We start from the raw sequence: 26,055 nt of genomic DNA on the forward strand, positions 1-26,055 counted from the left end.
ACGCCTCCTAATTTGCATACACTCCTCAATCCTCAATCCTCAAATGCCCAATCCTAAATCCCCAAATCCCTAATCCTCAATCCTAAATGGCTAAATGATTAAATTCACAATACTAAATACCCAAATTCCCAATCCTAAATACCCAAATGCCCAATCCTAAATGGCTAAATGACCAAATGCCCAACCCTAAATAGAAAATGCCCAATCCTAAATACCAAATGCCCAATCCTAAATACCAAATAAATTTTCGATTTGGACTTTAAGTTTAAAATTTAGATTTTTAGATTTGGTTTAAGACTTTTAGTTTTAGACTTTTAGTTTATAATCTGATTTAATAATTCCTCCATACGCTCAGGCTGGTGATGTAGAATACACAGAGCGAGCAGTTCAGGAAGTGCGTAAGGCAAGCCAGATCTAAATAGTCCTTGGTATGGTCCTCCAGCAAACAGTTCTGTTGCTCCAGGCACAGGAGTTCAATGGCTGGGATATCCATGCCGGGAGATGGGAAAAACAAAAGAAAAAAGAAAGAAAAATGCTTCTAATTTTACGCACTTTGAGGGTCTGCTATTCTGTTACGGTCTGGTGTGGACACAAGCGCACAATGAAGTAATACAGTTCCAAAAGAGTTTTTTTAATGACAAAATGAGATGGGCACAACTAGACATGTATCAAATGATAGCAGACAAAGGAATGGGATAAACACAGAACTTAAGTACTAGAAACTTAATTGGGAGAACTGAAACAGGTGTGGAGCCAATTAATCAAATTTAATTAATCAAAAATTAATCTATCTATCTATCTATCTATCTATCTATCTATCTATCTATCTATCTATCTATCTATCTATCTATCTATATATCTGTCTGTCTGTCTGTCTGTCTATCTGTTTGTCTATCTATCTGAAGAGTAAAGAACCTGTGATTTAGTTTCATATCTATAACATATATTGCGATCTGATTACTATGAAAAATTTACTCAGAAATAGAATGTTTTTTAATCGCAAGGACATGGATTATGCCATAGCCAAAATTATTATATAGCATTGTAATGGGAAATTATAGAAAACTAGCAAACTATATTTAAAAGCAGACATCTCTGGATAGTCACTTGAATATATCAAGCATCGTCTAAGTCAGAGAAACTTGTTAATAATGAGAAAGAATAAATTTTTGCTTTGTTTCCAAATAAAAGTTTTTTCTATTTCATTCCCAAATGCATGATGGTCCGTAATGGTCCTGGGCCTCCCCAAAATCCCCTTAATTTGAGGAAGAAAAACAAAATAGGAAGACAAAAAATGAATATTAGGCTTTTAATCAGAAAGTTATGATCAGTACATGATCGGGACTCACTTGAGAAGTCCATGCCAATACAAAAGAGGCATGAAATCAGCTTTCATGTGGTACATAACCCTGCTCTCTTTGCTCTGGTCCACAGGGAAGGTCTCCAGCGGCTGTCCATCATAATCAAATTCTGCCAAGATCGCTGTGTTGTAGCTGGTAACCAGTGGGCAGGAGCTGTAGCCATCATACTGCAACAAACACAATTACTATTTAATATTAGAGATTATTATTCAATGTGTAATATCTTGCTTATTTTGAAAAATGACATTTTAAATATTTATTAGTATATCTGTAATTAAATGAATGAATTAATGTATGTATTATTTCGATTCGATTACGATTCAGAGGCCCAAGATTCGATTCGATTCGATTACAATTAACGATGCATCGATGCATCACAATGTTGTCATGCATCCTGTACATCTATTAGGGGTGGGAATCTTCAGGCCCTTCACAATTCGATCTGATTCAAATTCTGGGAGTCACGTTTCGATTCCAAAACGATTATTGATCTACATTTTTTTTCTGATGTTCAAATACATCCTTAAAACTTTACATCTTAAATAAAATTGCAGTTATATGCTTTTTGTTTATAGTTGGAATATCTGTATGTCAGTACTTCCATCTTAAAAATAGGGGTGTGAATCTTCACTGGTTTCACAATTCAATTACGATTGTCATTATCAACTCAATATCACGATGCGTCACATTCTCAGTTTTCAATATATTAGAGCACGTGGCTACATTTTCAAATACATTTTATATCAAATTTATTTTGTGCAAAATTTACTTTATTATTATTTTATTATTATTATATAAGCACAGTAGGCTATTTTAACAATTAATTATTTAAAATAAGTGTTCTTTAAGTGTCCGAAGGTTTACAGACAATAGTTTCCTCAGCATTATTGCCGTTTGGTAATTACCAATGAGATCATAGACGGTGGCAGCTTTAACAGGCTGCATTCACACTATTGCACAGATCTATTTCGATATCAGATGTTTTGTCCTGCTCTCAAAACATAACTGACTGTGTGTACATCAATTTCGTATAAAAGTATTCGAAAATGCAAGTGCATTTAAATGCAGCCGCAGTTGAGCTTCAGGACAACAAACCCAAAGTGCATGTGAAAGTCTAATAGTACTGCATTCCAAACAGCATAAATGAAGGAATAAATGAAAGCACATATAAAGTAAAACACAGTCGATGGAAGCACAGACTGTGAAGCAATTCAGTGCAATGAAGCCTGCCGCGTCTCCGGTGCGCACGTGCCATTTATGGGAAAAATAAGCTTAGAATTTATTCTGAAATGTTCAAAATCTATTCAGAATCGTTGAAGAGAGAATCACGATGCGTCTGAAAAATTAGTTTTTCTCCCACCCCTAACATTTGAATGTACTTGCTACTTTTTTGTGTAGTTATGTAAGGAAAACAGCTATTTTGGAACAGTATGCCACCATGCTGCAATGTTTCTGTTATAGGCATGCATAATGTGCATAGTTTTAATATTTTCAGTATGTGTAGGACAACCATGACCCACAGTACCAAATATGCCAAATTGTTCAGTATACAACACGCTGAGTACCCTGTGTGGAACAACTCTCCCACAAGGCACTGGACTTAACTTTCCCTTTACAGTGTAAGAAATCAACCAGAAAGCCAGCCAGATTTGTTTTTGCGGTCTCCATCTTGACTAATTATTAAAATATCACTTATACTAAAATATATCACTGGCTTATTTCATATTAAAACACAGAAATTGTTTTGTTTAACACTACGCCTCCTGGTTGGGCACAGTATAGCATTTGGACCAATCAGACACATAACTATTTGTTATATTTAACAAATAATATCTAACACTCCCTCATCTAACCAAAAGGTCTATGGACCCTCAGTAGAGTTCCATATGCAGATTACCATGTCCTCACACAAAAGGTTGTAAAACACTCCCATATTTCCAACCTCCCACTTGGAATTTCAGCCTTTCTCATTGGACAAGCCAATCCTGAGAGGCATGAATCTTCTCAGACCTTAAAAGGCTCATGCACAGTTCCTCCCATGTTCTTCTTCTTCTGCTAAGTATTCTGTGTCCATGTGGAGAGCCTGTGCTGGTGCGGGCATGCCCCAGTGGGCCCCAACACACAGCTCAGGCAGTCTGTGGGTCGCTTAGATTCTGAGGAGTGAGGATATGAGCTAGAACGCTTCTAAGGACACCCTAAGTTCATGCCAGGCCTTCGGCCTTGACTTTCTATTCGTCAAAGATCCTCAGACTTTGATGGTTCTTTCCCATCTGGAGTGCATCAGGACTCTCTTTTAGACAGGCGAGACGTGCATGTATCAAATTTAGACTTATTAATTGATACATTAAGTATCATTTGCACCCTTTACAAAGGTGTGTTTGAACTAAGAAACTGATGTTCCCCCAGGCTGTAGATCTGCTGAATATCAAATTGTATGATAGCTCCATGTTTTATTTCTGTTCTCTTCACTATTTAAGCTTTAACCCTTTTTCCTATGCCCACTGTATGCGTGTATTTGTATATGTGTATGTTAGACTAGTTTAAGTGTTTATGTAGTTAATAAAGTCTTACTTGTATCACACTTGTGGATGTTCATTGTTTGCTCATATCTGGAGTCCCTAATCATGCAGATTTTTGCTACATGCTCTGAGTAATATTGTACAATAAGAAAGTTATTTTCCTTAACCAGGAAATTAACATTTTTAGAATTTACATTGAGATTTTAAGTAAATACTTTCAGCAGATCTTCTAAATATTTATGATTAATTATAACTAGTTATGATTAATTATTCATATTCACCCTTTAAGCTGATTTGCAACAACAGTCAACACACGAAATAAGGTTGGAGGAGCAAACAGTTTGTAAACCACATTAATGTTTATCCTTAAACATACTTACTATTTTATCCGGTGTCTTTTTCTTCAGAATTTGGCTGACAGTTCGGTCGAGTACTGCAGACTGCGCAGCTGTAGAAGATTATATTCCCAGATTATTCTCATTTCAATAAATCAAGCACTAACAGCTCTCTCACCATGAAAATCACCTCAATTAATGGGGAATTAACCACTGTTTGATGGTGAAAAAAAAAAACTGAAGCAGGTACTGTCTGATGAGTAGTGATAATTAGGGAGAAAAGGTTTAATGAGCAGGGACTTATATCTCGTTCTCCCTATCCCAGAAAAAAAAAACATAAAAAGATGAGGTGTAAAGAAACAATTTTTTTTTCAGGTGTTTTACCTACTGCTGCTGCTGTTTTGGACGTGGGTAGATTGGTGCAGTCTCCGATACCAAATACATTGGCGTAAGTCTTATGCTGAAGAGTGTTCTTGTCTACGTCCAGCCAGCCGGTCACATCGTCCAGCGAGGAGCCTTTCAGCACTGCAGGAGGTCCCATCGGAGGGGTGACGTGGATCATCTCATACTATGACCAACATGAAGGGTACGTGAGACACTTAAACTACTGCTTAACAGAATTAAAGATATTTTTTGTTTCATTTAACAACAGCTACCTTGTAAACCTTTGTCTCTCCAGGTTTGTCCAGATTCTCAAAAATGGCTTCCTGTTTGTCGGCCCTCACCTCGATGAGATTGTGCCTGAGGTTTATGTTAATGTCCCGCTTCTTCACAATCTCCCACAAGGCATCAGCGTATTTCTTGACCCCAAACAGCTTTGGTAAGGGGGTGTTATAAATAATGTTGGCTTTGGACCGTTTCCCTGTCTAAAAAATAACATTGTTTAAAAAATATTGTCATTTCTTTTAGTGTTATTGAGTTGTAAATGAACTGTGGCAATACCATGTTAATATTTTGTTATGAATGAATACCATATTCACCCTGGTATTTACATGGCACTCCAAGCTACTTTGAATAATATCATGGTCTTACCATGTTACAGCAACAAAAACATGGTTTTTCCATGATAAATGCCCAATTTCTCACACTCTGCTGCTCTGTGTTTCACGGAAACCTGGCTGAATGATGCCATTCCAGACAGTGCGCTCCATCCAGATCGCAATGCAGAATCAACAGGGAAATCGTGCAGTTGTGGGACATGCTTTTAAATCAATGAACGGTTGTGTACAGATGTAACTGTGTTAAAGAAGATGTGCTGTTCAGATCTAGAAGTGCTCTTTGTTAACTGCAAGCCGTTCTATTCACCATGGGAGTTTAACTCGTTCATTCTGGTGAGTGTTTACATTCCTCCGCAAGCGCACGTGAGCCTGGCTTTACAGAAACTCAATGATCAGATCACAGACACAGGACAACAACACCCAGACTCTGTTTTAATCATTCTTGGGGACTTTAATAAAGCCATTCTCTCCCGTGAACTGCCAAAATACAGACAGCATGTTACATGTCCTACCAGAGACAGTAATATATTGGATCACTGTTACACCACAATAAAGGATGCATATCACTTTGTTCCACGAGCAGCTTTGGGGCTATCTGACCACTGCCTGGTTCATCTTATACAGACCTACAGGCAGAAACTTAAATATGCTTAACCTGTAGTAAAGACTGTAAAAAGATGGACCAACGAAACAGAGCAGTATTTACAAGCTTGTTCTGACCTCACTGATTGGAGTGTTTTGAAGCTGCTACCTCTGATCTGGATGAACTCACTGAGACTGTGACATCCTATATTAGTTTTTGTGAGGATATATGCATTCCTACCAGGACTTATTTAACATTCAACAATGATAAGCCATGGTTTACAGTAAAACTCAGACACCTTCGTCAGGCCAAAGAGGATGCCTACAGAAATGGGGACAGAGTCTTGTAAAATCAGGCTAGGAACACACTGAACAAAGAGATTAGAGCGGCTAAAAAGACCTACGCTAAAAAGTTGGAAGACCAGTTCACTTCCAACAACTCAACTTCAGTGTGGAAAGGGCTGACAGCCGTCACAAACTACAAGACACCATCCCCCTGCACTGAGGTAAATCAATCATCACTTGCTAAATACCTGAATGAGTTTTACTGTAGATTTGAAACCCCCACACCCATTCTGACCATCTCCCTACACAACGGTTAAAACTTCCTGCAATCCCCCTCTTCACACCTCCTGCTCTTCAAATAAATGAAGGAGATGTGTGCCATGTCTTCATGAAGAACAAAAGAAGAAAAGCACCAGGACCAGATGGCGTTACACCAGCCTGTCTGAAAACCTGTGCTGACCAGCTGGCCCCCATCTTTTCACAGATTTTCAACAGATTTCTGGAGTTGTGTGAAGTGCCTTCCTGCTTCAAATGCTCCACCATCATCCCCACTCCAAAGAAACCCAAGATAACAGGACTTAACGATTACAAACCTGTGGCTCTAACATCTGTCATCATGAAGTCGTTTTAAAACTGGTTCTGGCTTATCTGAAGGACATCAATGGACCCTTACTGGACCCCCCGCAGTTTGCTTACCGAGAAAACAGGTCCATGGATTATGCAATCAACATGGGATTTCAATTCATCCTGCAAAATCTGGACAAAACAGGGACTTATGTGAGGATCCTGTTTGTGGACTTTAGTTCGCTTTCAACACCATCATCCCAACAGCCCTCCAGACCAAACTGACCCAGCTCTCTGTTCCTAGCTCTATCTGTCAGTGGATCACCAGCTTTCTGACAGATAGGCAACAGCTAGTGAGACTGGGGAAATTCATGTCAAACAGCTGCTCCACCAACACTGTTGCCTCTCAGGGATGTGTCTCCACTGGTCTTCTTCCTGTACACCAATGACTGCACTTCTAAAGAGCCTTCTGTCAAGCTACTGCAGTTTTCGGACGACACTACGGTCACTACGTCATCGGTCTCATCCAGGACGGTTGAGCAGATGGCTGTCTGGTGCAGTCTTAACAACCTGGAGCTAAACACACTCAAAACTGTGGAGATGATCGTGGAAATCAGGAGAAACCTCACTGCTATCCTCCCACTCACCATCACAGATAGCACTGTGGCTGCAGTGGAGTCATTCAGACTCCTGGGAACTACCATCTCTCAGGACCTGAAGTGGGACAATCACATTGACTCCATTGTTAAAAAGGCCCAACAAAGGTTGTACTTCCTTCGCCAGCTGAGGAAGTTTAACCTGCCACAGGAGCTGCTGAAACAGTTCTACTCAGCCGTCATTGAGTCTGTCCTGTGCACTTCAATAACTGTCTGGTTTGGTTCAGCTACAAAATCAGACATCAGAAGACTACAGAGAACAGTCTGACTGCTGAAAAGATTATTGGTGCTCCCCTGCCCACCCTTGAATAACTGTAAACATCCGGACTCGTAAAATGACTCTGGATCCCTCACATCTAAGTTACCCCCCTTTCGAACTTTTGCCATCTGGCTGGCACCTCAGAGCTGTAAATACCAGGACAGTCAGGTACAAGAACAGTTTCTTCACCCAGGCAATCTACCTCACGAACAGTTAAATGTATATCCTTATATTTATTTGTTAGCTCTCCATCCTAGTACACCTCTGCATCTAACTCTTTTCTATTCCATTATCATCTGTAGCACAACTGTTCATACAATGTATTTATTTGCAATGTATTTTTTTGTTTTTGTTTCAGTGTACTGGAAGCTTATGTCACTAAAACAAATTCATTGTATGTGCAACCATACTTGGATATAAAGCTCTTTCTAATTTTGATTTACATGGAATTACCCTTTTTCAACACAACATGGTATTGCCATTATACATGTCCAAAATACATTGGTGTTACCATGATATATGGCCAAAACATGGTATTACGTTTATTTATGTCCACAAAATATTATATTACCATGGTACATGTCCAAAATATATAGTTTTACCATGATATATGGCCAAAAACATGGCATTACTCTTTTAAGTTCAAAATATGGTATTACCATAGTACATGTCCAAAATGCATGGTGTTACCATGACAAATGACCCCCAAAAACATTATAACCTTTGTTTCTGGTTATTACCTTGATTTCTGTCCACAAAATGTATTATAAGTATTTAGTATTACCATGGTACGCATATGTAAAAAATGCATGGTGTTACCATGATATATGGTCAAAAACATGGTATTACCTTGATTTCTGTCCACAAAATATTGTATTACTATGTTATGCATATGTCCAAAATATATTGTTTTACCATGATATATGGCCAAAAAACATGGTATTACTATGGTATTTACACTTGTCAGTGTCCACAGTATTGTCATTATACATGTCCAAAATACTTGGTTTCACCATGATATATGGCCAAAACATGGTTTTATCATGATATTTGTCTACGGATCATGTTATAACTAGCATACATGTCCAGAAATATAGTAACGGGATTATATTTTTGTAAGTGTATAAATAAAAGCTGATTATTTATGTACTGTACATACGTACAGTACAGTATATTTATACATAAAATCGTGATTGTAACAAATTTTGGGGGATTTCAATGATTAAGAATGAACCTTTCTCAGGAAGGCATCAGAAAGGTACATGATTTTCTGAGGCGCTCCTCCACATTTGACGGGAGTGTTTGGGAAAGTGAACAAAGCATTGCCCTCCTTAAAGTTCTTCAAGGCATTCCATGTCTTTTCCACGGTTTTCACAGAGTAGTTTGAACCGATTTTGGGATGTTCAAACCCTTCAGGCAGGCCCTTGATCTGTAAACAGCAGAATTAAATCAATTAGACTGACAATTTTGAAATGAAAATCTCATCAAACATCACACAAGTTATTGTTAAGTCCTCCACCATGGCTCCTCCCTACGTCTGTTATTTGTTCTTTGCCCGATCATCAGGCCACCTCCTGAACTTTCTCCCGGATGTGTCTGCCTGCCTTCATGCCAACCCTTTTCCATCCCACTTCCATTCCTTTGTCCTTCTCCATCTGACCTCTTTTTCTCCACGGCGCGAAGTCACGCCTTCCAGGAGATGGGTAAAATGTCACAGTTATGGACTGTTTGACCTAGTTTCTTTCTCCTGGTGATTGTGTCATTATGTTCAGGTGTGTCTACTCATTATCCTCATTTACGTTCCCCATATAAGTTGCATTCTGTTCAGTGTTTCTTTGTCCATTCTTGTCGATGTATACATGTGTTTGCTGCCTGCTTGTAATGGATTATCCCTATGTGAATTATTAAAGACTGTTTATCTGTCTTCTTTGAGCGTTTACTCTTGCGCCACACCGTGACATATACATGTCACTCCAAACATAGAACAAAGTTTTAAATGTTATTTAACTTGAACATTATTATCGAGTCTGATAGACAAATGTAATTAACATTACATTAAGATTGGACACTTGCTCTGGACTGATGTAGCAATAACACCACACCCAAGCTGTATTAATGATACAACTACAGGAGCCAAAAATGCTTCTCTCAATCAAAGCATTCACTACATACAGTTAAGGTTTTACATTGTGCATATGAAACTGAAAAAAAAACTAGCAATTTAGTCAATTAATTAGTCTATTCATTAATTCATAACATACCTTTTCATAATGCAGCTCAAGGCCAAGAGCTACAATCAGATAATCGTAGGAAATCTGAGAGAAGAAAAGAAGTTAACAGTTACATGATAAAAATAGTAAAGCTTGGTTAAGTTTGATTAAAGTGAGCCTTCCAGATCATGTGGCAATTTAATAATTATAAAATGTTAGGGATGTTAATTTCGGTTATTACGACGCTCGTTAACCGATTGTTGTCCATTAACCGACAAGATTATTTTAAACAAGAATTGAATTAAATTAGAAAGTTTAAGTGTCTGTGACCCGTTAAAATATTAACATTTGTTTCCCGGGGATTAATTTTACATGTGCAAAAAGCAGCAAACACCAGAACATGAGGATTCACATGCTCTTCATATCACATCATGCAGTGCTTCTGCGAGCGGAGAAAAACATAATAAAGCTATAGGCTATATATATAAAACAAATAAATAGGCATATGAGAAATATAAATTTACTTGTATATTAAATTAAGAAAATGAAAAATGTTTCTGCGGCGCGAAAGGAAACCAGACAGCAGAAAGTGGCATCCTATTTTTTTAGGCTTATTTTACACACATAGATTTGTTTTTATTGTGAATTTACACAATTGATGGCAAACCATTTACAATTTGTGTTATCACCGTACCGCTGTGATGTAATGCAAAACATTTAGTTTTACGTGGATATTGGAAAGCGAGTGAAGTAGGCTACATAAATAATAATTTGGCATTCAAATACATCGCAAATACAGAAACATTTGATTTTGTGTCGAATGAGAAATTCTCCGAAATTCTTAACAGTCGATTAACAGTTAACCGGTGAAAATGAACATCCCTACATGATATTCCTTCAAATTTTTTCATGTTACTTCATGTCAGCTATGACTATTTTATGATGGCACACCTTTTTGCTTCAATATAATGTGTAATATCATATTACACAACATTACTGATGCCACAAAATTTCCCAGCAATTTCAAAGAATTACTCAAAGGATTCAGCCTAGTTCTAGACTAAAATGTAAGTCTGAGCTGTTTCAAATGAAAGAAACCTGGACTGACTGATCTTAAATAATACCAGTGCCTTTGTTTTTTCTAAGGCAGATTTATAAAAATTACTTTAATATCCTAATTGAACTATGACCTAAACCTGGCTTAGGATAAGCCATTAATCGCTAACTATCAACCTAAATACCTTTTTCCCAGAGTCTGTGTGGACGACGTTGTTCCTCGGATCACATACTGCCACTTTGGACTTGACCCATGTCACCCCTGATGGAATCACACTCGCTGTTGATCGTCCAGAAGATGCAACACTTTTGGCCCCTGCACCAACTAACGTCCATATCGGCTGATAGTAATGCACCTGGAGTCAAAAGTGCATTAGATGTATTGTTGAACATTGAGGAAACAATGCAAAGGTTTTTAAATAACATACCTTAAAAATGCAAACGTTTGGGGTCTTTTTTAATATTTCTGAAATACGTCACCCAGGTTGCATTTATTAATTAAAAGTACCGTATAAACAGTAATATTATAAGATATTATTCCAATTTAAAATAACTGCTTTCTATTTTAATATATTTTAAAATGTGATTTATTTCTGTGATTCAAAGCTGATTTTTTAGCTGCTATTACCACAGTCTTTAGTGTCACATGATCATTGAGACCCCAAAACATCTGAACAGTTACGGTACATGTCCATCCAATAAACCTGAATCCCAGCATGTGACGTACATGATGCCTAAAGAACAGCCAAGCACAATAAGGGTCTCTTAAAGGGGCAGTTCAGCTATAAAGGCTCTGCTGCAGCATACCTCACTAGGCTCCACGATGGCCACGTTTTGCGCGCCGACCTTTCTTTTCATACGTGCGGCCATAGTTATTCCACCGGCCCCACCACCGAGCACCAGGACTTTGTAGTGGTCCTTAGCGACCAGCCCAGAGCTGGTGTGAATTTGTGAGTTAATGACAGAGAAGACTCTGCAGTACTGCCTGGACAGCAGCCGCTGTGTGTGTAGTTGGCCTGTCATGGTGTGTGATTCTGTAAGGAAACCAGAGAAGGGAAATATGTAAACAAGTTTATAGCCAAAAATAATATTTGCAATGACCACAGTGCATAATAAAGAATGGATATCGATAGATTTATGTTACATTTGACACTTTCTGCTATGGAGTTTATATATATCGCAATTCTGAGTTTAGCCTATATTTCACCATTGTGAGTTTGACTATTTTATAATAACACACCTTCATGGTTCAATATAATGTGCAATATCCTATTACGAAACATTACTGACGCAACTAAATTTCCCATCAATTTCAAAGGACTTCTCTTTTCAATACTATTATGGTATATCTTACAATTAGTTAATACTTTGCGATTCTGAGATACAAAATTCTAAATTGTGAGATATAAACTCAACTGCAAGAATACATTTGAATTTTAAATTTGAAATAAAATGAATCGTAGGATAAAATGTTCCAACAGCAAAACAAGCACAGACGAACAAGCTGTCATGTGAAAGAAATGTATTAAATATAAAAAAAGAAAAACAATAATCATGCCCTCTCGTATAGTTTAAAAAAGAGCGAGCATATCCATCAAAGACAGCACATAAATATAAGCCCTGTACATGACATGTGAACAGATATAAAAACAAATAATATCATGAGTTATTTAATACAATGTATTTATTTGTGGCTCTTTACATAAAATGATAAAGGTCTTAACTTTACCCGGGTTGTGATGACAGGTTCTCAAAAGCCTTAAATCTCAAGTCATCTCAAGGCAACTGCGCAATTTAGTCTACTTGAAATAGTCAAACTGCAAATGTACTTTAATCTTACAAAAAAAATTAAAGAATAAAAATAATAGGCTAAATGTAGAAATCATACATACTTGCATGTATCTACTCACCTTTTTCTTTTCAGAATTGTCCTCTGTGTGTTGAGAGAGAGTCCTCACGTCTGTTTGATGAAACACGTTGGTACACAGTCAAAAACACACTTCCCATCATTCCTACGCAACACATCTGAGTCATGATACTGTACCTGGAAATGTTATGATGATGTGACTCAAAACCTATTGAGCTGCCTGCCTAGACAACATTTTGATCACCATTGTCTCTCACAGTCTACATAGGCAGGATTTATTTATTTATTTATTTATTTTTTCTCAAAACCTGGTGAACAGTCTTTCTAGGCAACATCACTGTGTCCAATAATTTAGTGAGCAGGTCAAAACAGTCTTTTCTGAGGTAAAATGCCCTAAAATGCTGTCGAGATAGCTAACCTTGTAAAGAATGACACATTGTTTTAATGACTACACACCCCTTATATTCCCCATTTTAATGCAGGTGACTACATAACACGTTTGACTTCTGCAGTCATTATATTTACATTTACAGTTTGCTGTGTACAGTAGGCTACATGTGTAGTTAAATTGCAAACAGAGAGCTGCGTTTATATTATTTAGGCTAGTTATGATTTAATAGCACTCCATGCATGTTTTCAGTGTAGGACATACTATACATGAGTTAATGTCATGCCGCCGAGATCGTCCAGAAGGTGTCGCCATTGCATCTCCATCAATGCTGCTTTGATTGGTTATTGTCCAGAAATACAGCACTCATTATAGCCTGCTGAAAACAAATAAAATGACATAATTAACTTAATTTAAACATGCTAAATAACTGAGATTTTTGAGCCAAGTGGATTTTAAATGCAGCTTCCAAAAGACAAAAATTAGCAGATTAATATTTTCTATATTTAATACAATCGCACCTGCGTAATTAAATCGTTATGTGCGTCATATCATCAGCTGCTAAATTCAGATATGTGTTCGTTCGCTGGCGCTGAGCCAGAGACAGACTCATTTTTACAGCGCTGCACATTATAACCAATCACACACGATGCCGTTGAGCTTATGAACGCCATGACCAATCAGAGGGGTTCAGATGAGTCATCGCTGAAATACCGATGCCTCCTTCACCCGCTCGCTGACTGAATACCTCTCTCGTCAGAAGCAACAAAGTACAAATGTGTATACGAATCTGTAAGATATTAATTTTCATATATATATTATTTTTTATAGTGACTTATTTTTTTATTATTTAACGTCAGGATTTTTTACTTACATATAACGACAGTAAACCTAGACTAGTGAATTAAGGGTGATATTAAAATATATAAAATATATTTATAGGCCTGTTAATTATTGAATAATATTATATTTACATTTAGCCATTTAACAGACGCTTTTATCCAATAATATAATATAATATAATATAATATAATATAATATAATATAATATAATATAATATAATATAATATAATATAATATAATATAATATAATATAATATAATATAATATAATATAATATAAACGTTTTATATGGTAAAATATACAGAAAACAAATTAACCTTTTTTGGTGAATTTAATTATTAGTATTATTATTATTATTATTAACGTCAGTATTTTCTTCGTTCCTTTTAACTTTGTATTCTTAAACGATAAATGAATCAAAATCAGAATGAATTCATCGTTCACATCACTGGTAGTGGTTAAAATATTTAAATGACAATATTTAATATATTTATAGGCCTATTAATAATTGAATAATATGATATAATATATAGCATAATATAACCAAATATTATATATATATATATATATATATATATATATATATATATATATATAAATATATATATATATATATATATATATTTTTTTTTTAACGGCTTTTGTTTTGATCTGTAACCTTCCGCAAAACGGTCGTTTGTGCGCGTGTGTGCGTGCGCGCGCGCGCGCGGTCGACGGGTCTCGAGCGCGAGTGAACAGGAGGTAGATTTTTTTTCAACTGTACGGTGCTTTCTGTCGTTAATTTCTCATGGACGCATCTCTCCACCCTGTCTCCGTAGCAGAGCCGTAGATGAATGGATGGAGCATGTTCTCGGTGAGCGCTGTGTGTTGTTTATAGTGGCTCGTGATGTAGTGTGGTGAATGAGCTGCACTGATGTTATAATAACACATAAACGACTGTCTGGCGCGCTGCTCGTCATTCTGTGGCAGAGTAACGTTAGTGCCTTGTTTTTGCATTCTGTTGCTAATCTTTTATACAAGATGTCCATTAATTATAAATAATCATGGATCTTATTTTACATCTCCACTGTATGTAATTGACTACAGGCTTTCCATTATTGGGCTGTAAGATACAGATTAGATCTTGTGTCTGACTAATTTGTCTGTTTAGACATCGGATAATGGTATAGATAGCGTATTCTCAAGGTCTATTGTAATTAATGTTATAAATATAATCACTACAATTACATGAGCAAATATTGCCAATACATATAAAATGTAAATATAATTGAGTTATATTAAAATAAATTATATATATATATATATATATATATATATATATAATTTAAAATATCATATGTAATTTAATTGTATTTAGAGTATATCTAGTGTATAATATGTAACAATATAATAATAAATGTTGTTTTTATAGTTTTAAATATATTTATGTTTATATAACAGTAAATGTGGGTAAAATTGTGATTTCAAATAAGTTGTAACATGTTGGTAATCCATAAGGATATAACAAATAATAATACAATAACAGCAATAATAATGCTAATTATTATTAATATATTTATATAGCAATACATTTAGGTTAAAATTATAGGTTAATATATTTTATTTAAATAATGGATCTAGCGTAAATTGTTGGTTGTGCATAACTATGTGATAACAACTACAATAATAATAATAATAATAATTACATCAATAAATATAGTTATTGTATATACTTATATAACACAATAAATGTAGGTAAAATATATATATATTTTCGTTTTATTACATTAAAATAATAAATAATGATTACATATATATATATATATATATATATATATATATATATATATATAAAATTATAGTATATCCTTATTATAGTTCTGCAGACTATATTAATGAGCTGATGATATGTACAGTATCAGGTGTTTTTAAAAAGGAAGAAATCCAAAGTGTGCGCTTCTGGGGTCTTCCAAGTCACATTTTTTCAACAAACCTTCCAACACAATAAAATAGAGAAGCTTACATCCCGTTCACAGCTACGTTCGGTGTAATGTCCCAGCTATAGAAGCCCTTTCTGTATTGGCCATGGTTTTGTCATGCGAATCCAGCATATGGCAGGACTCTGCAGCGGGATCACCTGTGTGTACTGCAGTGTTCCCCGTGGAGCGAGTGTGTTCCCAGAGACCTGACGGGTTTCCTGGCTGCAGCTCCGCTGGGGTCTCATTAGGACGTGTGGGGGAAGAGACACGCTGTGCGTCAGACATTAAAAACAGCCAGAACTATGTGCTACTAGTAAAAGACAATTACACTGTAGCTGATCAGCTGATATGCTTCCCAACGCAAGTAAACAAGCCTTTATGAAATCTAGTCGTTACTATGAGGAAGATTACATGGTGTTCAGTGGAAACGTGCTGTTTGACTCAAACGTGTTTTATTGGCATGTTTTTCAGAGAAACCCGTAGGACCTGTCGGAGATGGCCTGATGTTATGGCAATTTGGAAGAAGGACATTCACATTGGTTAGTACAGCTGCTGAACAAAAACAAAGCAAATGTCTAAAACCTAATAAACATTAACAATGAATATACATTTAAAAAGTAATTCAGAAATAAATGTGAAAAAATGCCATGTTGCAACAAATCTCATGTTAATTAAAAACACTCAAAAAGTGTTTTTTTATGCTGATTAAATACATTTTAATTTGTTTTTATTTTATAAAAAAAAATTACATTATCATCACCGTAACGAAAATCACTATTGAGAATATTTGGAATTCCAAAAAACGAAATATATATAATAAATAAAAATATGTTTTATTGTAATACGATGCTTTCTCTTGGGCAGTTACTTCTCTTTAACTGAAACCTAAATCGACAGCCAGCCACATGATCAAGAGTAGACACCACAAACCAGACAATTATAGTGTTTTCAGTTGACCAGATCAGATCCTGCTGAACAAAAGACCTGCTCTGAGTTCTGAATTTAATGTTTATTGTTAGCTCCAGGACCCAACGACGCCATGTGTTTGAGCCGAGGTCTTCTGCTCTTCTCAGGTCTTGTTGCCTAGAAACCTTGATGACACCCTCCTTGTGTGATTGTTGCTTCTGCTCTCAGTTTCACTTGCACATAAACAAATCAAACTGGTTTCCATCCTCAGAAATAGTTCATTAGTGTTTTAAAAAAGAAGGGACCATTTGTATCCTCTTCCTGTGACATCACGCATTGTTCCTTTATTCCCTCATCTGCTGGTCCACAGAGATAACACAGACGCTTTGCTGCTATAGGGACGCTTACGTGAAGTGCACTACGTATTTGTGTGTGTGATTATGGGTAGAAAAAGGTAACGGATCCACCAGTGACGTACATTTTTTCCTATTTGACCTTGTATAAACCACAGATCGTTTCTTGCCCTTGGGCGGCAGAGGCAGTTCAGTATTTTAGATCTTTTTTTCAAACATGATCTGGCTGACTGGATGGAGATCACTTACATGCTAGTGCTCATAACTTAGGGGACATGAGCGTGAGACCTGCAGGTATTGTTCTTGTGTGTTATGTTTTGTGTTGAGCCTAGCTGTTGTAATACGCTAATGGTGAAAGTGAGAAGTTGGCTGTGTTGTAAGTTTGTTGCCCGACTGTGGACTTTTTTTTTTGTGAGTGTTTAAGTGGTCAAGTACACAAAGAGGAAGAATACCCACGCCTCTGTGTATTAGTCACCGAGGTCATTTAAACATTTTGTGGATGCTCTCTGTACTGTAAAACACTTGTACTGCAATTTCCATAATTGATGAAATGTTTGTCAAGGAGCCCTTGTGCAAATTCAAAAGAGGGAAGCCAAATTTAACAGCTAAAAATTAATTAGAACCAAAAGTTTTTCTGACTTTAGCTCATGTTATGCTCATGTACCTTTTGCACTAATTTGAAAAAAATAAACATTTAATAGATGTGCACATTTAATTTACAGGATCTAAATATTTGTCCACTAAAATGCTAGAATGAAAAACTTACCTTTCTCTTGTATAGTCTGCATCCTAGCATTAGCTAGGAGTGACGTTACCTAAAAACAAAGGATACTTTGGTTTTTATGTGTATGCTAGGGTAAACGTACAGTGTCTACATCTCTACACAACTCTAGTTTACATGCACATTCAGATATTTCTTCTCCTATATGCTCATTCTACTTGTGCACCTTGAAATTGTTTGCGCTAGTTAGTTTGTCCACAGTGTGCTGAAAAAAGGGAATTAGCTGGATAACAAACTACTGGAGATGCAACAATAATAGATCAAATGGTCGATGAGCACTTGTGTGAAGGGGTTAATTGATACTCGCAACTCTAGTTTTAACAAAAACATCAAAGACATTTTATCAGTCATAATTCTGGTGAGAAATAGATTCATTTTACGTAATGCGTGCTGTGTGCAGTATAAGATTGACACGTTTAACTGCATCAATAAGGAGAAAACATCTTTTTATACTTTTGAATCAAAGTATTTCTGCTTTATAAACCCAGAACACAATATGCAGATGTGTAGAGCGTATAACGTGATGTCAAGATTTTCTCCACAGAAACAAATAGCTTAATTCATAGAACTGGGTAAGATCATGGTTTTGTTTTTTTACCTGAACCATGGAATCATGGAAGTAGCTATTAGTACTTTTTGTAGTTCAGGGAAGTTGTATGTGTCTTTATACCTTATGCACAATTTGTATGCTGGGGGCAAATGTGGGAACAGAGTGTAAATGTATCTGGTGCATCTGGGTGTGGAAACTGCTCAATTATTAATGATGGTTGATGACGGTTGTAGCACCTGAGCTAAATGAGGAAACAAAGCCATAGTAGTCAACGAACAACTAAAAACTAATGCATAAATGATTTACCAGGCTACTCTGGTAAATGTAGACTGGTTAGTAGCTTTTTGAGAAAAGGGATTTTCTTGAAGTTATGGTAAAGATTGTGTGGCTTTCCTGTTAAAACCTGTAATCAGATTCTGAGTAAAACAGAACTAAGCAAGATTTTCCCCAATATTTTCCCCATTCTCTTGCAATAGTTATCTCTAGTTATAGTTTACTGTTAGGGTGTTTTGGGTGGTTGCTTAATAGTCTACCCTAAGATTCTTGTATATTTAGTTCTGTACATGAGGCTCAGGTCCTTCGTTCAGTCTAATAGGGTTTCTCACCCCTGATTGACCACCAGGCAATTGTTAGTTTGACCATTCTTACTGTCAGAAGCACAAACAGTGTGGGATTTCATCTAGAGTCTCACTCATTTGGCAAGTCTTGTGTAGTTCTAGTTCCTCTTCAGGTCTTTTGGCTGTGAGAGTGACGTTTAGCAATTCTTGAGGAAAGTCTGGAGTGAGTGCTGTGACTGCGGTGCAACACAACTCCAGCCAGCTAGTTCGGTCTGTCATATAATGTGACCCAGCAAAAATATAAACTGGATTCAAGCCCAGATTCCCACATTTGGATCAATTCAGATGGATTATGTTGTAATGATTAATGTTTCACATCACCGTGATGTTACAGTAACACAAAAAACATCGCCCATGTTGTCCAGGAGGTCCTGGAGTTCAGAGAGTTCATCTATTGAATCACACATACAAAAATATAAGAGGTCCCTCAAAATTTCTCTGTATTGTGGTGTGACATTAACAGTAAAAATGTTTCAACTTGTAGAGGTTCTGATATGCAATGGCTTATATATTTGAATGGCATCCAGTGGGCATGGCATCTTTTAACCTATTTACATTTGAGAGAGATGATGAAACATGGGGTAAGAGACCTTAGTCAGGCTAGTGCCATGTTTAATTTTTGACATGAGTGAGAACAATGCTGTGAGGGACTGAAGTACCACACATTCAGTGGATTTTACTGCAGTTTAACAACGTCTTGCTGAAAAAAAAAAAAAAACTTTGAGTAAACTCAATAAAGCCGTTTTGAAAGTTGTGAGTTGTGGAAATTACATGATGTAGGACCTTGTGTCAAGACTATAAGTCTATCCCTCACACTCATTTTTTCATCAGCTTTAAATTCAATATGACGTCTAACCTGATTGAAGTATATGCAAAAGTAGAGAGTGAGACTTTGAATGTTAAATCATGATTATTTTGTGCTGAAACTTGTATTAATGTGGAGGAGATGACCAGTTCACGTGTGCTACGTGCTAAGGCTGCACAATTAATCAAATTTGTAATCGCAATTACAATTATGGATGCCACAATTACGTTATCATTCAAAGCGGCAATTAATTGTTCAAAGTCCACTTATATTATTCTGCATGCTTAAGATGCGTTATCTTAAGGGGTTTAATTTTAATTATTTTAATTTTAGTTTTAGTATAACATAACACCATTCATATAGGGATGTGCACGGATAAAAATTAAAATGATATTCGAATTTCGCAAAAAAAAAAAAAAAAATAAAAAAAGGTCACAATATAACCTAATTTGGTCACTTTCTGTGATTCTCCACGGCATATTTGAAGGTGTATGCAAGCAAAAAATAATGAATGAATGATTAAGGGGCCATTCACATATGGCGCCTAATAAGGCGTGGAAAAGGCTATGCGCTCTGCTTTCTCCTTCTTTCCAAAGCGCTCGGGCAGAAGCGCTCCTGAGGCGACGCGTTCTCTCCATGAAGACGCGGAAATTTCAGCAAAGGATAAATGGATTTGCAGCACAAAAAAAATCGCTTTCAGTAGCTCTGCTACTAAATTTATTTCAAAATGGCAATCCATATACAGCTATGATCAGCTGTTCCTTCATCTTGGCTGAGCTTTCAACGTTGTTAAGGGAAAGGATGAAGCTGAATGTTTAGTTCTTGTCACATGACCTGCGGTGCGCTTGCGGCATTTTGAAAGTTGAGATGTTTTTAACTCGATGCTGTTCGGACGCGCCTGGTAAAAACGAGCGCGTCGCACTGCGTGCGCATCGCGACCGCGTCGCTTCCATTATGAGCGCGCATACCGCGCGCCTACATTGGAAATAACGAACTTGAGCATGCAAAAGACGCGATATGTGAACGCCCCCTAAAAGAACTGCGGTCTTCTAGTACTTCAAATATGCCGTGGAGAATCACAGAAAGTGATCCAAGAACATTGTTGCAGCATCTCTCAAGCAACGAATAAACACTGCTAACTTGGAGAATGCAGTGAAAACTCTTCTCACGTCTGCCCTAGACCCTCGGCACAAACATCTCAGGTTTCTCGATAAACATTAATTTTGAACATTATCAGAACATTTTCCTTGATGCGAGTGGTGCGGATGCAGTCGCCACGATGAAGATGCAATGCCCACTCGTTGGAAAGTTCTCCAGCGATGATTACAGAGAGTCCAGCCGAGACGAGTGGGAACAGTTCTTGCTGGAGCCATGTATTCCACCAGATGAGGATCCCATTCAGTGGTGAAACGAGAACACGAAGCGCTTCACAAAACGTATTCGCTTAGCACACCGTTATTTGTGAGTCCCACCAACATCTGTGCCGTCAGAGCGTGTTTTCTCCACGGCGGGCCTTAGTGTTAACAGACTAAGGAGCCGACTTTCCCCCAATCATGTTTACATGCCCGTATTTCTTAACAAGAACATTTGAAACAATAGAAAAAAAGCAAAAAAGATTTGCTGACAGTTTCAAAGTTAAGTGTAAGCTACATTCTGTACAATAGCCTAATTGCTGCAGGCTGCTTTACGTTTTTTCTTTGTTCACTTTTTTTTTTTTGCTTTTAATCTGTACTTTTGTTTGTTTGCACGCATTGTTAAAGGTTTTCAGCTACAAAACACGATGTGTAATGTTCAAGCTTATTGTAAGCTTGTTTAAAATGACGAAAACAAATGTTGCTGAAAAATAAATTCTGACTCATTAAACTTAATTTAAATAAACTAATATTCGAATATTCGTTTTTTGTGAGCTCAAATATTCGAATGTGATATTTGTGGAAAACGCCCATCCCTACATTCATATTTTTACTTTTTTATCATTTAAAGAAGAAACCAATCCGACAGTAGACATTTTGAGGCTGTTTTCAGTGTTTTCAGCTTGTATTCTTATATAAAAATATTGCACACAGTTGCATCAGAACAATGGTATAAACATCCTTCAATGTAAACTGTGAATGCCAATTACTCTTTGCTACAGTGATATGCCACTCCACATTAAATGGCATTTATTGTTTGAATACTGCAATACAATGTACATAAATTGAAACCTGAGACTTTGTTACATATTAAAGGAGCATTTCACCCGTGGGAACATTGATCTTCATTGAAAGTGGGTCATATATGTAGTCGAAATCTATTAAAATTTTCGAATTTGGTGCCTTTTTGACCGAGTTATTACAGAAAGTAACTTTAGGGCTCATTTGTATGGAAAACCACAACTCCCACAATGCAACACATTTGCACAGCTCCACAAGCCACTCCCACTCCCAAGACATTGAGGACACAGTTAGCGATGTATGGTATTTACATGCCAGAGTAGTAAACAATGCCACAGTAAGCTTTTTATGCATTAAAAACGGTACTGCACAAACAGTTTACAGTTGACGTTACGTAACTTATTAACTGGGAATCATTTCGTGATAATAATGCTTAAAGAAATTGTGTACATTTCACGAAATGAATAATAAATAAAATTGAAACACTTAACGTTAGTTTACAGTTAGACGTCCATTTGTCTCTGCAGGCTTCGGCTGGCGTTTCCAGTTTACCTTTGGAATTCTGAAATATGTCTCCAGGACGCCTCTGTCCATATGCGGGGCGAAACTAGGATGGTTCACAACGCAAACATCCGTGTCCTTGTCTGCCTCAGACATTTCTTCGAGGAGAAATTGGCATCTTTGAAATTCTTGGCAGCAGACGGACTCTAGCTCTGTGTCCGTAGGCGCACAACGAGAGCACAAGCACCACCAGTCCGCACCAGCTCGAGCACGCCCGGGCTCCTCGGACGCGACAGGCAGGTCTCCGGCCTCGGCTGCAGCCGCCGCCTCCTGTTCCTCCATCAGCCTCAGCTGCTCTGCGCTATATTGTGGCTCGTATAGATAGCCACGAACATCTGTTTCGAGCAAGTCGAGCGAGTTGATCCTCCAGCCATTCTCGTAAATCTGACTCCATAAGCGCTTGTTAGCTTAGCTACATAGCTTCCAAACAAGATGGCGGATTTTCATTTTCGTTTCTGTAAGTTTAGTCCCACCCACTGATCTGTAATAGGCCTGCAGGGTGAGTGGGTCCCACCCCCTGGAATAATAATAAGCTAGTGTCTGTAGTCTCTACACTTTTCAATGAATTTTGACTTCCTGCTTATTATGACGCAAAATGACGATTTTTACGTCATAATAAGCAGGAAGTAAAACACTTAAATCCTTATTTCTCCCATCTCAGGGAAAAATAAAGGAAAAATCCATGATCATTATAATATATGACTGGGTTTCTGACAATACAAAGCTAAATGCAAATGGGTGAAGTGATCCTTTAAAAGCACCAAAGCACAATGCTAATTGCGATTTATTGGTTGGGAAGTCCCCTTTAGTGTTCTGTCCATTAACTCAAAACAGGCACAATGATCCTTGGGATTTAAGAATCGATATCGTTCCGTAAAAAAGAGAATCGATTAATATCGAGATATTGATATTTTTTTACCCAGCTCTAATATTTATATAGTTCATAACATTAACTCCATGTTGAATCCAGAATACACGAGATTTTTCTTAAAGACTGATATGTCAGGGTCGTTATCTCATTTTAATGTTTTTTCACAACTGTGCTTTTTATACCATTACTTGTAAAACCTTTTAATTCCCCAAAAATGAAAGAGCAACTTCAGAACATTAAAACATTTCTCTGGGCTTTTCCAAAAACAAGACCTGTGTTTGTAATGCCAGACGCTTCACTGATTCCTGAGTTAAGAGCTGCTAAATGATTAGGAGTAGCTTTGTGCTAATAAGCAGAAGCCCTGCAGGCGATGAAATTCCTCAGGCGGGACGATGTCTCGCAATCACAGACAAGTGCAGGCAACGACTGTTACATATCACAAACCCTGCTGCCCAATAGAAAACAAACACCTCAGACTGTGCACTTCATGCTTTGACTGTCTTGTTAATGACTCTGTGAAGTTTGAGTTGAATCTAATACCTGAACGTTTGTTTGTGCCGCTCGAAGAATGACATTGGAAATAGGCAATGGCACTACGATGGCTATGGATGTTAGTACCGTGGAGAGGAGGTTGGAACCCACCCTCAAAATCACCTGGACAAGGTAGAGCTGCAAGGACTTGTGGGATTGGGAGGGCGAGATGAGAAACAGGGGATGCACACTGGAAGAGCTGGACATCTATGGAAATGTCTTCCCTCTTACTATCTTACTAATAGTCGACTAAACTAAACTTCTCTTCCACTGTAGAAGAAGAACGACATGTTCGAGCCAACGATCGCGACTACAATGAGAGGTTCAGTTATGCTGTGAGTCTGTCAATGTCTTTTATTGTAAAAATGTGTTATGGATATCACTGCTATTTTGAAAAAAGAAGTGATGTACTGCTGATGTTTTACTATTAGAACAAATCAGAATGATTTCATAATGTGACAAAATTTCATTTTAAGTACAAACACATTGGGCTTGTTTGTGAAATATGACCAGAATCTATTTATGTATGGATTATAACACTGTATGTGGAGCGGTTCATATCTGAATGGATTTGCATTAATATGCAGACAGATTCAGTCTGTTCATGTTTTGTGAACAGGGACATTTGGATTTATATTGTGTGTTCTTTTCAAGTTTGGGTCAGCAAGATTTTGTTTGTTAAAAAATAATTAACAAAATTGATCAAAAGGAACAGTAAAGGCATTTATAATGTTATAAAATATTTGTATTTCAAATAAATGCGGTTCTTTTGAACTTTCTATTCATCAAATTTTCTACAAAAAATATAACTATTTTCAATATTTATAATAATAATAAATGTTTCTTGAGTGTCAAATCAGCATATTAGAGTGATTTCTGAAGGATCATGTGACGTTGAAGTAATGATGCTGAAAATTCAGCTTTGATCACACAGGAATAAATTACATTTTAACATATATTCAGATAGAAAACACTTGTTTTGAATTTTAAATCTGTTTCTATTGTCATTTTTGATCAAATATAAGAGATTTTCAACAAAAACATAAAATCTTACCCAAACTTTGGACAACTTCTTTCTGTTGTTCTAAAAAAAAATGTAATCTGTATTTTTTTCCCCAGGACAATCACATCAAGACAGCAAAATACAATGTTTTCACCTTCCTGCCCATTAACTTGTTCGAACAGTTTCAACGTTTTGCAAACGCCTACTTCCTGGTACTGCTGATACTGCAGGTTTGCCAGCCTTTTAAGGTCACTTGTGAAGTTACTAGATCAGTGTACTGAAGATAAATCTGGAGCCTCATTTATAAATTTGATCCTGAATTTCATGGTTCCTAATTAAGTGACAAAAAAAAAAAAATCAACAAACTGAAACTGTAAATGTCAATCCAAACCTATATGACTTTCTTTATTCTGTGGAACACAAGAAAAGATATTGTGAAAAATGACTTTTTTTGGCCAAAATGATTGTAAGGACAAAAATAAATGATGACAGAATTATGAACTATGGCTTTAATGTTGTACAACACTAACACTCTGTTGTTTGTTCCAGTTAATCCCAGAAATCTCCTCTCTTTCGTGGTTCACCACCATTGTGCCTTTGGTGATGGTGTTGGCTATCACAGCTGTCAAAGATGCTACTGATGACTATGTGAGAATCTACTCTTTACGACTCTGAACACTGAGTTTACAAAGAAATGTGGGCTGCTTGAAATAAGCTGAACTGATGTTTGCTGTGATTGATCTGATCTGAATTTCAGTTCCGCCATAAAAGTGATCAACAAGTCAACACCCGGCAGTCTCAGGTACTCATCAAAGGAAAGTAAGTGCATTTATGCCACGCATCAGCATTTTCTGCTGTGTCTCTTGCTGTTGAGATACAATTATTGAACTTTAAATGCTTTAAGAGATGTTTAGGAAATAAAAACTGATTTGTGATGGAACAAACTCAATCTGTTTCAGACTGGAGAATGAGAAATGGATGAACGTACGAGTGGGTGATATCATAAAACTTGAGAACAATCAGTTTGTTGCTGTAAGTGTTA

At 36.8% G+C, this 26,055-nt stretch overlaps 2 protein-coding genes across 5 annotated transcripts in view; one reads left to right on the forward strand and one right to left on the reverse strand.

The window, feature by feature from the left end:
* Window positions 1–951: 951 nt before the first annotated feature.
* On the reverse strand, window positions 952–12,872 carry LOC132125182 (sulfide:quinone oxidoreductase, mitochondrial-like). Of its 3 annotated transcripts, none has more exons than XM_059536455.1 (10): window positions 12,736–12,872; window positions 11,672–11,859; window positions 11,011–11,181; window positions 9,821–9,874; window positions 8,794–8,988; window positions 4,872–5,081; window positions 4,600–4,783; window positions 4,261–4,328; window positions 1,350–1,528; window positions 952–1,255 (listed from the first exon to the last, which is right to left on the reverse strand). In XM_059536455.1, the coding sequence occupies exons 2-10, from the start codon at window positions 11,846–11,848 to the stop codon at window positions 1,198–1,200; spliced, it is 1,296 nt and encodes a 431-aa protein (XP_059392438.1). In that variant the 5' UTR covers window positions 11,849–11,859; window positions 12,736–12,872; the 3' UTR covers window positions 952–1,197. The 3 variants fall into 3 exon arrangements, with proteins under 3 accessions (XP_059392438.1, XP_059392437.1, XP_059392439.1); XM_059536454.1 differs by having other exon boundaries at window positions 11,633–11,859; XM_059536456.1 differs by lacking the exon at window positions 8,794–8,988 and having other exon boundaries at window positions 11,633–11,859.
* A 1,750-nt stretch (window positions 12,873–14,622) lies between these two features.
* atp8b4 (ATPase phospholipid transporting 8B4) overlaps window positions 14,623–26,055 on the forward strand; it is a 34,535-nt gene continuing 23,102 nt past the window's right edge. The window contains exons 1-7 of one of the 2 annotated variants that reach the window (XM_059536038.1): window positions 14,623–14,777; window positions 16,354–16,421; window positions 24,287–24,345; window positions 25,130–25,243; window positions 25,563–25,661; window positions 25,771–25,832; window positions 25,973–26,045. In XM_059536038.1, the coding sequence (XP_059392021.1) occupies window positions 14,758–14,777; window positions 16,354–16,421; window positions 24,287–24,345; window positions 25,130–25,243; window positions 25,563–25,661; window positions 25,771–25,832; window positions 25,973–26,045 (495 nt within the window). In that variant the 5' untranslated portion in view covers window positions 14,623–14,757. Of the gene's footprint in view, window positions 14,778–16,353; window positions 16,422–24,046; window positions 24,143–24,286; window positions 24,346–25,129; window positions 25,244–25,562; window positions 25,662–25,770; window positions 25,833–25,972; window positions 26,046–26,055 lie in introns of those variants that run through there. The other variant, XM_059536039.1, reaches the window with a different exon arrangement.

This window comes from Carassius carassius, chromosome 43 (genome assembly GCF_963082965.1).
Source record: "Carassius carassius chromosome 43, fCarCar2.1, whole genome shotgun sequence".
Taxonomy (NCBI): Eukaryota; Metazoa; Chordata; class Actinopteri; order Cypriniformes; family Cyprinidae; genus Carassius; species Carassius carassius.